Genomic DNA, 13,989 nt, shown 5'->3' with positions numbered 1-13,989 from the left:
TCGTTCACTTGCACCTTCCGTTGATACTCCTTTTCCCTGCCCAGTCCCACTCTCATTGGTGTGAGCACCAAAGCCAATTACAAATAGACCTGAGCTGGGACTATTTTTTGTAGCGGAGGGATCTAAGAGAACGGTTCCTTTTATTGTTAATGATTAGAAACAAATTTTGGTGCCTGCTCCCAGGGCTGCTGGGATTGTTTGCCTTCCACCTGCTCACAGGAGGGAGTTTCTACATACAACAGAAAACGTGCAAATATTAGAAACATATGAATATATTTATATAATTAAATATATGCTTCCAGCTGAAGAATTAAGAAAATGAACGTACGTATACGTGTGTGAAGATTTTATGCGTATTATATTCATATAAGATTTGGGAGCGTTCACAGTAGATATGAGTAATTATTATGTGGTTGGATGTTATAGTAATACAGTCATATCTTTTTCTTTAGCTACATTGAATGCCATAATTAATATTTACCTCATACTGACTAACATAAAAGGTATTGACTCTCATTGCAGATGTTTCTCGGAGAGATTTAGGGTAGAGAATTAAATAACTTTAGTGCAATTTTCCTTAACACTAACACGAACACTTAATTGGAAATACTTGTATGGAGTTAATGGCAATTGAATTGATGTCTCCCAAATAAAGTAGACTTGAACGTTACTTTGGTAATTCTGACATACAGATTTTTTTAAGCACCATCAGGCCCAGAAAATACTTTATGTGGACTCCTTGGAGGATCTTTCAGGGATTTCTTGACGAATTCTTCAGAACAGTTGTTATCTCACACCCTAGAATTCACCACTTTAGCGTCTTTCAGGGCTTTGGACCTATATCACGGGGGCCCACTTATCCTTAGGTTCTGCTCGGCTAAGGGTAGTTTTACAACCCCAGAAACTACCACCACCTCAAGAGCTTAGTGTGCAATAAATTAGAATGAGTGATATGCATTTGGGAAAGTGTGCATAGGCCCATTTGTCTATGTGGGAGGAGTATGCCTTAATCTGTATATGTGTAACAATTAACAGTGCTTTAAGGAAGTGTATGATGCACAGTTGCTTACATCTTAGTGTGTAGGTCTGTGGGCCTGTGCATGAAGCTGTGGAGATGCGTGGGAATGTTATGTGTAGAGGTGCCTGAAAGTGAGAAAGACGACGGGCTGCCCGAGGTAGGGGGGATGATTGACAGCAGACAGCCCCGCCCCCTTCCCCTCCATTCCTTCCTCCCCTGGTGCATGGAACTATCTTTTGAGTGCGGCAAGTTGTAGCGGGCACCGCTGACCGTGTTTCCCTTTGGGGCACCTCTTTATCTAGAAGCTGAGTTTAGTTTCTTCAGAAATGAGCCACTTCTCCCCCCTACCCCATCCTCTTGAATAAGGAAACAGCCGCCAAGCATCAGCGGAGCCCCGACGAGCCGGGGCCGCGGAGCCGCTTAAGCAGTCTCCCGGGACCCAGCTCCGGAGGAGCCGCAAGCATGCACCCTGGGTGAGCCGTTGCTGCCCCGAGCTCCTCTCCTCTTTCCTATTCTGGGCTATTTTGCCGGACCGGGACTATACTTGTACTTCTGTCATTACAGAGGAAGTGGGGGCAGGCAGCAAAAAGGGGTCGAGGGTCTATGGGCAGACGCAGGACCCCGGAGCCTAGAGAACCCATGTTATTCACCCTCCCTCCCGTTTCAGGTTGTGGCTTCTCCTGGTTACGTTGTGCCTGACCGAGGAACTGGCAGGAGCGGTGAGTCTCTTCTCCCGAACCCTTTCCCTCCTCCTCCTTTGACCTCCTCCCCATCCCACCTCTTGTGTTTGTGTTAGGGGGTTGCAGAGGGTTGCGCCATGAAACGGAGTTCACATCACTCTCATTTCTACTGGGAGTTAATGGGGTTCTTAGAAAGGAATAGCACAGTGTCAGGCTAATGCCTTTGGGACTCAGGCATCTTTCTGTTCCAAAACTTCGTAAGGGGTTGGGAAAATAAAAGTAGAAGACACAAGAGGCACGCATTTCTGAGCGTCTTCCCGGACGACTTAAAGATGACTGACATCTGATGCCTTTCTCTGTATCGATCTCCAAGGCAGAAGAAATGTAATTTTCCCTGGTTTACAAGAACATGAATTGGCACACAAGTTTGAAAGTGGGAGGAGTATACAAGAAGTGGGACTTGGAAGTACCGAGAATGTTGTTAGAAGTTAAACTTGAGTATTTTCTTGTGAGTCCTGTGACAGTACCAGGTGACAACATCTGGATTCTTTAACTGCCTGAACTGCACTGATACTACTAGATGATGTTCAGTTTCTGCCTGATGTTTCCTTTTACTGGTTTTCTCTATCATCAGAAAGTTAAAAGTTAAAGTGGTTAGAATAGGAAAAAAAATATTCTAAAAGTTAACATTTCATAGGCTGTTTAGATATCATCCATCAAATCAGCTAGGGGCTGCAGGCAAAGGAATTTCTGTAGACGTTTGGTCAAGAAAAGTTTAATAGATCCCAGAAAGTAGTAATTCCAATGGAATTACTAGGATAAGCTACCAAAGGTGGTGTGACCTGAATAATCAGAGATGCTGCAGTTTTCCAGACTCACTAGCAACTTATGCCTGCAGAAATAAAGTTAATCATTGAGTTCAAATATGAAGTTAACTATTGAGTACTGTTTCACTGTTCTATTTTTAAAATTCTTAATAATTGGCAAAGTCATGCATGTACTCTATATATGTGTGTCTGTATATATATGTATATATATGACAGCTAAATATATATTCCAAATATTTACTTTGTGAGTTTTGACAATTTTCACTGATTGGCTCTATTTTTAATACTTTAAATATTTTAAAATACTATTTATAGAGCCATACTTAATTCAACCCAGGAAAATTACCTAATACTTTTATGGGAAAAAAATGGATTACTTTGTCCTGGTATATGTCTTTAAGAAAATATCAGAATAAAGTGAAATGACTTCTCTTATGAAAAGAGGATGATGCCAGAAAACCTGACTTTTAGTGTTTTGTGACGCCTTAACTCAGAACATCAGCTTTTATGTAAGTAAATTCTAGATTTTGTAAGCAGAGGTATTGATCTAGTTTTCTGCACACTTCTCTTTCTGATTCCTGCAGTATACAAGTTTAGTTATATGTTACCTTGAGGCTCAATACTACATTTATTGAAAATGCCAGGTTTTGATTAGTTAACAATTTGGGAATCTTGCCACTTATAAAAATGTCATGCTTGGGCAGAATACCCTCCAGTAAAACCTTTATTTCAGACTCTGGCTGATCTTATTCAGTGTACTTTTGGGAAAAGCATTAACAAATCATTCTATGGAGATTTCCCAAACACTGCATCCTATCACTTGATAATTTTAAAAGTTACTAGAGGATGTTGTCTTCATTTCTTAGAAGTATTGAAGCATGTCTCCAAAATCAAGCACTACTTTGGTGTGTGGATTTTAGACTCTGTCCCGTTGTTTTACCATGTCACCTGCTATGTCAGTGTGACTGACCTTGGTAAGACTAAAATAAACCTTGAGATACACTGACAGTACTTTATTTTTTGCCTTCAGTTCATAACTACTTCATTCACCTATTATTTGCTTCTGCATTATATGTTTGACATTGTAAAGCTAATTTTTAATTTTTGGAAAAATGGCAAAGAGAAAGAGGAGAGTAACAGGATAAGTTCTCAGAAGGTGACTTTGCTGAGGGGAAGTTTTTTCCTTTGTACTCTTTGTACTGGATTCTCATTTATATTGGCTGGTTCTCATCTTTTACTCTCAATTCCAGTTCATCATCTGGGTTTGTAATGTCTTTCACCTTTCAGATGATTTTAAACATTTGAATTCTTTGTAACTTTTTGACTTATATTAGTGAAAAATAACTTATAAATAGATTGGCAGGAACTATGTTGTGCTTCACTATGACAAAGTCTCTTCACTGTGAGAGTTAACGTTGTCAATAAAGGAATACTGGTGAGCATTTAAGATAGGGTCATTTAGGTGCTTTTGAGTTCTTTCTTTGTCAGAGTTTATAAAGCAGTACTTTTGAAGGGATGGAAAACTAAATGTTAAAACCCAGGATTAAGTAATGAGTTTTCATTAAATTTCTTTTAAAAGAGTGCTGATATTCATTTATTTGAAATATTTTCACAATTTATCTGAATGAGATAGAGCCTAGAATTTCAGAACATCCATAATGGTTTTTTGGTTATTAAGTGCCTAAGGCACCACACACAAAGATTTATTTAAACATAGTCTCTAACTCTGTAGGAGTTCACTTTCTCAGACAATGGTTGTCATTTTGTTCCTTAAAGGATAGGATACTTGGGACTTCCCTGGTGGTCCAGTGGTTAAGACTTCAAGCTCCCAATGCAGGGGTCCGGGGTTTGATCCCTGGTCAGGGAACTAGATCCCTCATGCCGCAACTAAAAGATCCTGCGTGCTGCAACTAAGACCCGGCACAGACAAATAAATAAATAAAAATATTTTTTAAAATATAGGATACTTAATGATAAATTATTATCAGCATCATGTTAGAGAAGAGACTCTAAAGATCCATATCTCACCAAAGGCCAATATGTTTAGAAGTTAAAATATGTCCCAAATTAGTCAGAGTCCTCATGTTTTCTTCCCATTTTGCCCCAAATCTGCTTTCACAAGAGGATCTAATACAACCAGACATATTTAAAAGTCAAAGCCCAGCGGGAGAGTTATTTGAGTGGGGAAGAGGCAAAGGGGAGAAAACACCTGTCTATTATCAACTCTGCCTAGAGCACAGGTAAAGTGCCTTTAGCCACATTCAAATCAAGATCTGATTGAAATACAAACTTCTTAAAGTTGTAACTTGCTCAGGTTGGTCCTTTCCAATGTGATTTTCAGTCATAATCACAGTCATCAAAGTATGAAGGGAGTGTTAAGGTTTTTCAGAGATGGAGAAAATCCCTTCCTAATCTAAGGATCAAGAGGAGTATTTGCCCTGTTTGGGCTGTCTCTAGGATTTTTCTTTTTTTCTCTTTTAAAACAACTTTATTAAGATATAATTTACATACCATAAATTCACCCATTTATGTATATCATTCAATGATTTTTAGTAAATCTACCAAGTTGTACAACCATCACTATATCCAGTTTTAGAACATTTTCATCACCCCAGTAAGATCCTTCATATCCCTTTAATTAATCCCTATTCCCACCCCCCAAGCCTAGGCAAGCATGAATCTACTTTTCTACCTCTATAGATATGTCTTTTCTGGACATTTCATATAAATAGAACCAATTAATATATAATCTTTTGTGTTTAGCATTTTTCACTTAGCATAATATTTTTGAAATTTGTTCATGTTGTAGCATATCAGTATTTTACTCTTTTTTTTTTTTTTTAGTATTGGTATTGGTATTTAGTATTGGTATTCCATTATGGATATACCCCATTTTCTTTATGCATTCACCAATTAATGGACATTTGGGCTCTTTCCACTTTTGGCTCTTATGAACAATACTGCTATGAACATTAACATACAAATCTTTGTGTGGACATATATTTTATTTCTCCTGAGTAGATGGAATTGCTGGGTTGTATGAAAACTTTATATTTAACCTTTTAAGAAACTGCAAAACTGTTTTCCAAAGTGACTGTACCACCTCACATTCCATCAGCACTGTATGAAAATTCCAGTTTTGCTACATCCTTGCCAACACTTGTAATTGTCTGTCATTTTTATTATAGCCATCCTGGTGGGTGTGAAGTGGTGTCTCATTGTGGTTTTAATTTGCATTTCCCTTAATGACTAATCAATTAAGCATCTTTTCAAGTACTTATTAGCCATTTGGATATCTTCTTTGGAGAAATGTTTATTCAAATATTTTGCCCATTTGAAAATTGGATCGTCTTATTATTATGTTGTAAGAGTTCTTTGTATATTTTAGATACGAGTCTTTTACCATATATACAGTTGGCAAATATTTTCTCCCAGTCTGTGGCTTATGTTTTCATTTTCTTAATATGAATTCTTAAAGTAGTCTTCTGCTTCGCCTGCTGGCAAATATCCTATATCAGCTAGCTATGAATGATTGGAATATATAACATATATATGTGTGTGTGTGCATGGACATCAAATATGTATCTTGGGTGACTGGGAACCATCAAATGACTACATAAATAGGTAGCAATAGATGATAATGTAGTTATATTATTGACAGGTCAAAAGAAACATTTTCAGATAGGAGTGGAGGGGAAAATAGATATTATTTAATGTGTTACTAAAGAATCAGATAGATATATTACTATATCACAAATTTGTTTTATTATATATTTTGATGATTGGTTTCTATTGTAACCCCATGTATTTTATCGACTACATTTAAAAATATTTTTCTGAAAGGGAGTCTGTAGGCTTCACTAGACTGTCAGAGTTATCCATGGTATTGAAAAAGAACCCATCTAGTTATGCAGTTGGTTTTTACAATTTGTCACTGTCTAAGGCATCTTCAGGTGTGAGGGCATTTGTATTGACTACAAGTGCCAACAACCTTTTAGATTATAGGGCATATTATGGAGTCTCCAGTAAATATGCCCCTATATTCTATAAGATCATGGTCAAGCCAAATCACAGGAGCAAAGTGGGCTATTCCCCTAATTACTTCATTAATATAATAATGAAACAAATAGATTGACCTCAGTTATCAATACATATTGGTGTTCGCTTGCCTCAATTTGTGCATAATTCCATAATTTCACCACCATGCTTGGAGTATAGACTTGTCCTATCCTGCGTAGATGACAAGACATATACATCTAGAAAGAAGCTATTAGGAAAGCACCATGCTGTATTAAACTACCAAGTCCTTTTAAGCTGACCAAATGTCCCAGTGAGGCAGATCATAGAGCTCTAACTTGTTTTAAAGTCTAAATATAAATAGAACACCTGATCAGCATGCCCAAGGGAAAACAGTGACAGGAAAATTAGCCAAGAACAATTATCCACTCTTACCATCTGTAATTTATCCCTCTCCTAGGATATTTTTTCTTCTATAAGCAATATTGAAGTCTCCTCCATTATAAAAACAAATAAATTTTTTTAAATTTATTTACTTTTGGCTGTGTTGGGTCTTTGCTTCTGTACAAGGGCTTTCTCTAGTTGTGGCAAGCGGGGGCCACTCTTCATCGCGGTGCGCGGGCCTCTCACTATCGCGGCCTCTCTTGTTGCGGAGCACAGGCTCCAGACGCACAGGCTCAGTAGTTGTGGTTCACGGGCCTAGTTGCTCCGTGGCATGTGGGATCTTCCCAGACCGGGGCATGAACCCGTGTCCCCTGCATTGGCAGGCAGATTCTCAACCGCTGCGCCACCAGGGAAGCCCAAAAACAAATAAAATTTTTAAAAAACCATGGCTTCATTTTCCTCTGTTACTCTAACCCCGTCAATCACATTACCACCAAATTTCTGGTCATTTTCTACGCTTCTTCAACAACCATTTACCCTTAAGCCTATTACAGTCTAGAAGGAGGCTATTCTACCAAAATTGCCCTCTTTCAAGTTACTAGTGGATACCTAACTGCCAAGCCCAATGGTTTCATTGCAGTCCCCATTTTATCTGACTTCTTTACTGTAGTGCTTGGCATTTTCCAGTCATTCTCAAACCACCTTTCCCCCTTTGTCTTCCAAGTCATGATGCCTCGTTGTTTCTCATTACACTTCTCTGATTGTTTTTGTGGGGGGGAGGTGTGCACTGTATGGCTTGCAGGATCTTAGTTCCCCAACCAGGGATTGAACCCAAGCCCTCGGCAGTGAAAGCACAGAGTCCTAACCACTGGACCACCAGGGAATTCCCTCTGATATTTTTATTTCATTCATTCAACATTTATTTATTGAGCAGCCACTGTATTCTAAATAGTATGCCAGGCTCTGGTGACACAGTGGTGAACAAGTCAGGCATGATCTTTGCCATCATGGAGGGTACAATCTTCATCACTCCCTGGTCATAAAATGGTGGTTTTGCTCAGCATTTTTATCCTTTGCCTTCTTCTTGCCTCACCAGTTTTAACTATGCCTCCTATACATTAATGACTATCAAATTTGTATTTCCAGACCAGATGTCTCTTTTTAGCTCCAAATCTTTATTTCCAATTACCTACTAAGTACCTATATCTCAATTTGTTGTTACATACAAAGCACTTAAAATGGTGCCTAAAGCTTAGTATAAGCACTCAACCAATGCCAGGTCTTATGTTGTATTGCCCCAAAACACAGTGTATCTGAACATGAAATTATTTTCTAGTCTTTACCATGATACTCCAACCTGCTATCTTTTTTATCTTTGTTAAATGTCATCACCATCCACCCAGTTTCAAGCGAGAAACTATAGAATCAGGCACCAAACCTCATTATCTCCATCTCCACCGAGTTCTGTTAGTTTTACCAAAAACCTGCAGAATCCAGTTTTCTATTCATATTCTAATGGTTCCAAATCTCATCATCATATATAAATAATCTCCTAACTAGTTTTTCTACCCCCTGACTCCATTCTAATCTCTACACTGCCACCAGAGTTATTTTATTAACAACAAATCCAACTATGTTATCTCCTGATTTAAGTTTTGTTGGTTTCTCGTTTCTTCCAAGACTAAAATACATACTCCTTGGCTTGACACATTTAAGGGCCTTCATTATCTGGCCCCAACTACCATTCCAGCCTCACGTCTGAGTGTTTTTTCCTGCCACCTCTCCTTCTCAAACTCATAGTGTACATTATGCTTCATTCAGACTGAACTTCTCTCCATTCCCAAATTACTTTATGTTCTTTCACATTTTTTGCTTTTCTGTATGCCGTCCCCTCCATCTGGAATGTCTTTCTCCACCATTTACACCTTCTCTTCCTAGTGAACTCCTACTCAATCTTTAATACCCAGATAAAATGTTGTTTCCTCTATGAAACAGTCCCAGTCCTCTTCAGAAAGAATTTATTCTTCCTTCCCCTGTGCTTCCAAAACTCTTTGGGCCCCTTTGGTGGAAACTACCACATAGTTGTGAAATTCCTATGTTTGTATGCAATGTTGCCCTCTTCAAACTTATGATGTCCAGGATACTGCCAAGCATATAGGAAGTGATCAATAGATGACTTTCAAGTGAGTAAACAGATCTACTCCTAATGGCCTGTAACAACTGCCTTTTCCTTGTCTCTCTTGAGAATTACAAATGTTAACTCTAATAACAGTTGCTTTGATGGAAAAATAACAACCTTGTTCAATGGTATAATGTTTAAGAGAAAGGACTCTGGAATCAGACTTATGTTTGAATGTTGCCTCTGCCCTCTGTGTGACGTAAGGCAACTCATTTTACCTTTCTGAGACTCAATTTTCTCATCAGTAAAAAAGGGATAATAATACCTTCCTCCTGAGAGTGTTGGGTGATTAGAAGGGAGAACGTATGTGTAGTTACCATTCACAAGGTAGTTGCTAAATCCCCACTCTATCCCCCTATGGAAAAGTATTCTCCATTTCTTTTAATGCTGAGGGAAATTTTTAAAGTGTCTCCCAATTTTGACAACTGATAAAAAGAGATGCCGGACAATACTCTCATTTTGTAGGTTGTATGTCTAGAAGAATGGTCGTGTTTCTCAATTGCCCCCTTGTCTCTTTTTCCCTCTTCTACCACTTTAATAATGACATATAATTACTAGTGCTTTGAGTTTACAAAGCACTTTCTCAATATTATCTTATTAGCAGCTCAAGACTACCCTGAGAAATATATAGCGCAAATATTCTCAGCTCAGAGAGATTAATTGATTTCTCTAAGATCACAAATCCAGCAAATGGCAGCATTTGGGTTAAAACCCACTCTACTCTGCTGTCTCTCTAATTCAGGCATCTTATCATCTCTTATCTGGACTCCAAAACAGACCTGACTTCCTCTGGTTTCAGTCTTCCCCTGCCCCCCACCCCCTCTCCTGATAGCCATCCTCTGCAAGCAAGGGGCCTATTCTGAAACACAAATATGATCATGCCACTCCAAGTTCCCCATACCCATCATCATCTGGCCCTGTCCGCCCATCCAACCCCATCTCCTGTTACTGTTCTCATTCTGATGTTTAGACCACAGGTTGCTTTTGATGTTGGCTTAGCATGCCAACATCCTCCTGCTTTGCCTTCTGCTTGAAACACCCTTCTTTTCTCATCCTCTTTCTTCCTCCTGTCTCTGCAGATGGACTTAGTATTTTTCCCTTAAGGCCCAGTTTAGTGAATGTTTTTCTGAAATCTCCCCTTCTTTCTAGCCTTCTGTCTCCCCCTCTGTTTTTCCTTCTTTCCTTCCTTCAACAAAGATTTATTTAGTGCCTTCTATGTGTCAAACACTGTGGCCATCCCGGTTGTTTGAAGGACCATGGCAAGTACAAAGCCAGTGTGGCTGGAACACAGGGAGGGGGAAGTAGAGGGAGGGAGGTGGAAGACTGTGTGAGATGAGGCTGGAGGAACAGGAAAGGACCAGATATATCCTGCACTCGTTTTGCTTTGTTTTCTTATATTTATTTTATTTATTTGGTTGCACTGGGTCTTAGTTGCGGCACGTGTGCTCTTTAGTTGTGGCCAGCGGGCTCCTTAGTTGTGGCATGCATGTGGGATCTAGTTCCCTGAGCAGGGATCGAACCCAGGCCCCCTGCATTGGGAGCACAGAGTCTTAACTACTGCACCACCAGGGAAGTCCCTACCCTGCACTCTTATTGGCTCCTGATTCCTTAGAGCGTTTACCTAATGCCTGCGCTAAGGTGTATTTCTCTGGTGGAGTGTAATAGGCGTTATAGTTATTGCTGGCCACCAACTCTGTGTCTAGCACTGGCAAACCCTTATGCCTGGAGGGCTCACTCCTGTGGCACATATCTACCCCTTCCAGATTTATAAAATTTAGGTAAGTCATGAGGTATGTGTCTTTTCTTCAGCTTTTTGGGGGGGTTCCACGTTTTAAGTCTGGAGGTCTATTTCCTGATTTTTTTTTCCCTTTATGGATTATAGTGTGGTTAAAAAATAAAGAGCTCCATATTTGGAGCCAAATGTTTCTCAGTTCAGATACAGACTCCAGCATTAATTATGGCCTTAGGAGAAATCACTAAATGTATTATTAGCTGAAAAATTATTACTATTGTCGTTATTTTGCTCCCATCACTCACTGTGACTGCGTTTGCACTAAAAATGAGTGGTAAACCCATTTTGGGGGCATTTTTAGAGTAAATTGCTTAATTATGTGTTGAATTTGTATTTCAAGCTTCCTAAAGGGAGAAGAAGAGTTAGAATTGTTATATTTGTTCCAGTTTCTCCAAAGCCACTTCTACCTCTGCTGCCCTACCTTTGTGACTTTCTGTAGAGACCAGGGTACCAACTGAAGATGATGTCTGAAGACACCTCTTCAGGCATCTTTGAAGTCCCAGTTCCCTTTAGTCTAACAACAATAGAGCTAGTTTGCCATTATCTCTCAATCTGGTTGCTTTTACTGAGGGGGAGTTGGTGTTCTTCAGTGGAAATCTCCCTGGCCCTAAAGTTCTAACAGTATTTACCTCAGAGAGACCAGGCTTTCCCAGAAATGTCTTGGACTTCTGGCCAAGAGACTGAATTAGTCCTTTGGGAGACACGTTTTCTCTGGGGGAGAGAAGGAAAGTTAAGTGGTATTTCTCCTTTGCTCTGTAAATCTTTGAGTGACCATTTTTCCTTATCCAGAGCAAAGAGAGTTGGCAGAGAAAATCTAAAATGCTTAGAGTCTATAAATTCTGTTTGTGAGTGCAGCAGATCCCTTGAGAATGAAGATCAACTTGAGATTTATAAGATTTATGTGACCTTGCCTTGGCGATAAGATTAAGTTGCAAAAATACTCACCAGCATCTAGATACCCAGAACATGCTCATAGATAATAATGTTGGTGTTGATGCTGATAATGATGAAGAAGAATGATTAGAGCACTTTTCAAAATTTACAGCAGTAGACCCTGTCCCCCCGAACAAAATCTTATATGACCCCCAACATAAAAACCGAAGTGTTTTGCTAATAAGTCAAAGTTTTTAATATTTATTTGTAAAGTTAGTAAGAAGGAGGAGAATGAAAAAAACATAAAATCTGAAACTGAGAGCTATGGCAGTCTTAGTCTCCAGTTCATTCCTGTGTGGAGAAAATTCTGATGTACCCAAATAAGTAGTGGCTTTTTGCTTAATAGTTTGTCTTGTCATCTCTGGATACTCTTCAGTTAAACAGACATAGCAAGAAAATCTATATTTCTAGGTATACATACACTACTCTCTCTGTCCTCTCACTTTCATTCTCTCTCTTTCTCACATACACACACATAAACACACATACACACATATACACACACATTGCCAACTTGACAGCACAGATTAGCGCAATAGGTGGTGGTTTCTGATGTGTGAGTGTTTGGTGTGGAACCCATTTGAATGGTACATGCTGTGTTTTATTACAGTTTTAAAATATAATTTTTAACTGAAATTAAAATCAGATGTTGTGGAACTGTTGAAATACCGCCACCATTTAAAAACACTGGATTATATGATAATCCAGCATCAAACTTCATAGATCGGAATGAAGTGTTCTAGAAAGTGAAAGAAGGAAGAGGTCAGTATGGATTGTAGTTAGAGAAACCTTCACAGAAGTAAAATTTGTGCTGGGCCTTAAAGGACTCCTAGAAAATAAATGATAAATGTGGAGACGGGATATTCTAGATTTTTCCAGGACATCCCCGATTTCAAGTTTTCTTCTCTAGGTCTCTATAAATATACTTGTATTTGTCAGGACAGATGATTTATCTTTTTTTTTATTTTTTTTTATTTTTTTTAAACATCTTTATTGGAGTATAATTGCTTTACAATGGTGTGTTAGTTTCTGCTTTATAACAAAGTGAATCAGCTATACATATACATATGTCCCCATATCTCTTCCCTCTTGCGTCTCCCTCCCTCCCACCCTCCCTATCCCACCCCTCTAGGTGGTCACAAAGCACCCAGCTGATCTCCCTGTGCTATGCGGCTGCTTCCCACTAGCTATCTATTTTACATTTGGTAGTGTATATATGTCCATGCCACTCTCTCACCCTGTCACATCTTACCCCTCCCCCTCCCCATATCCTCAAGTCCATTCTCTAGTAGGTCGATGATTTAACTTTGATAGTTAAATGTAGTCCTATTAAATATCAAAGAGACAAGCTGATCAGAGCATGAGCAAAAACATGGAGGAGGTATAAGGGTGCAGTGTCTTTGAGGAAATTAGAAAAAGGCACACTTTCCTCTAGGCAGTCAGAGCTCCCTGCCACGCCTCCCTCCTTGCTGAGCAGCAAACAGTGTGGATTTCAGCCCCCATGTGCCTCCTCAGTCAAGGTTCCTTTTGCAGTGAACCCCATGAGCAGTCATATACTGCAGCCCTAGCAAGAATGAATATGGTTGAATGGAGGACAGCGAGAAGACCTACCTGGGTAAAGCACCGGAGTAGAAGGAAATGATTATGGACAGCTGAGGCAGGGTTAGGTCATGGAGGTCTTAAAACCCAGGCAGAGAGAAAAATTTGGCTGCAAAGCGCTGTGCTGATCGCTATTTGAGGGAAATACTGACATGATCAGTGGGTCTTTAGCCCACTCTTCTTATGTCAGACAAGTGCCTGTATATATAACTCCCTGTATCCTATATATCCAACGTAAATACACATATACATACCAAGAGTGTGCTGTTTTTATTTTTATTGATTTCTTTTTATTTTTATTGTAAAGACTACTCTCTAGCTTTAACCACAGTCTTTGCCTTTACTTTCTTGCCTTCTATGTATTATCCTAAATCACCACTTTTATTCTTCCCCTCCTCAAGAAGTTGTAACATCACCCAGATGCCTACTCCATTAAAACATTGTAGTTCGCCCCCCCCACCCCCAAATCTCTCCCTACTGGACCACCTGAAGAATTTAAGGCACAGTGGTCAAGTTGGAAGAGATCCGTAGCTTTCTTTGGTTTAATGTCCAGCACCTGT

The 13,989-nt window shown here is 39.3% G+C and overlaps 1 protein-coding gene across 2 annotated transcripts in view; it reads left to right on the top strand.

Annotated features, from left to right (window-relative positions):
- The first annotated feature begins 187 nt into the window (after window positions 1–187).
- The window catches only part of COL4A6 (collagen type IV alpha 6 chain), a 291,365-nt gene continuing 277,563 nt past the window's right edge, over window positions 188–13,989 (top strand). Inside the window, exons 1-3 of one of the 2 annotated variants that reach the window (XM_082376976.1) lie at window positions 188–324; window positions 1,321–1,491; window positions 1,686–1,737. In XM_082376976.1, coding sequence (XP_082233102.1) covers window positions 1,481–1,491; window positions 1,686–1,737 — 63 coding nt within the window. In that variant the 5' untranslated portion in view covers window positions 188–324; window positions 1,321–1,480. Of the gene's footprint in view, window positions 325–1,203; window positions 1,492–1,685; window positions 1,738–13,989 lie in introns of those variants that run through there. The other variant, XM_082376977.1, reaches the window with a different exon arrangement.

This window comes from Balaenoptera borealis, assembly GCF_965194805.1.
Source record: "Balaenoptera borealis genome assembly, chromosome: X".
Lineage (NCBI taxonomy): Eukaryota > Metazoa > Chordata > Mammalia > Artiodactyla > Balaenopteridae > Balaenoptera > Balaenoptera borealis.
Note: the sequence above shows the minus strand (reverse complement) of the source record. Positions and strands in the feature narration are given on the sequence as shown.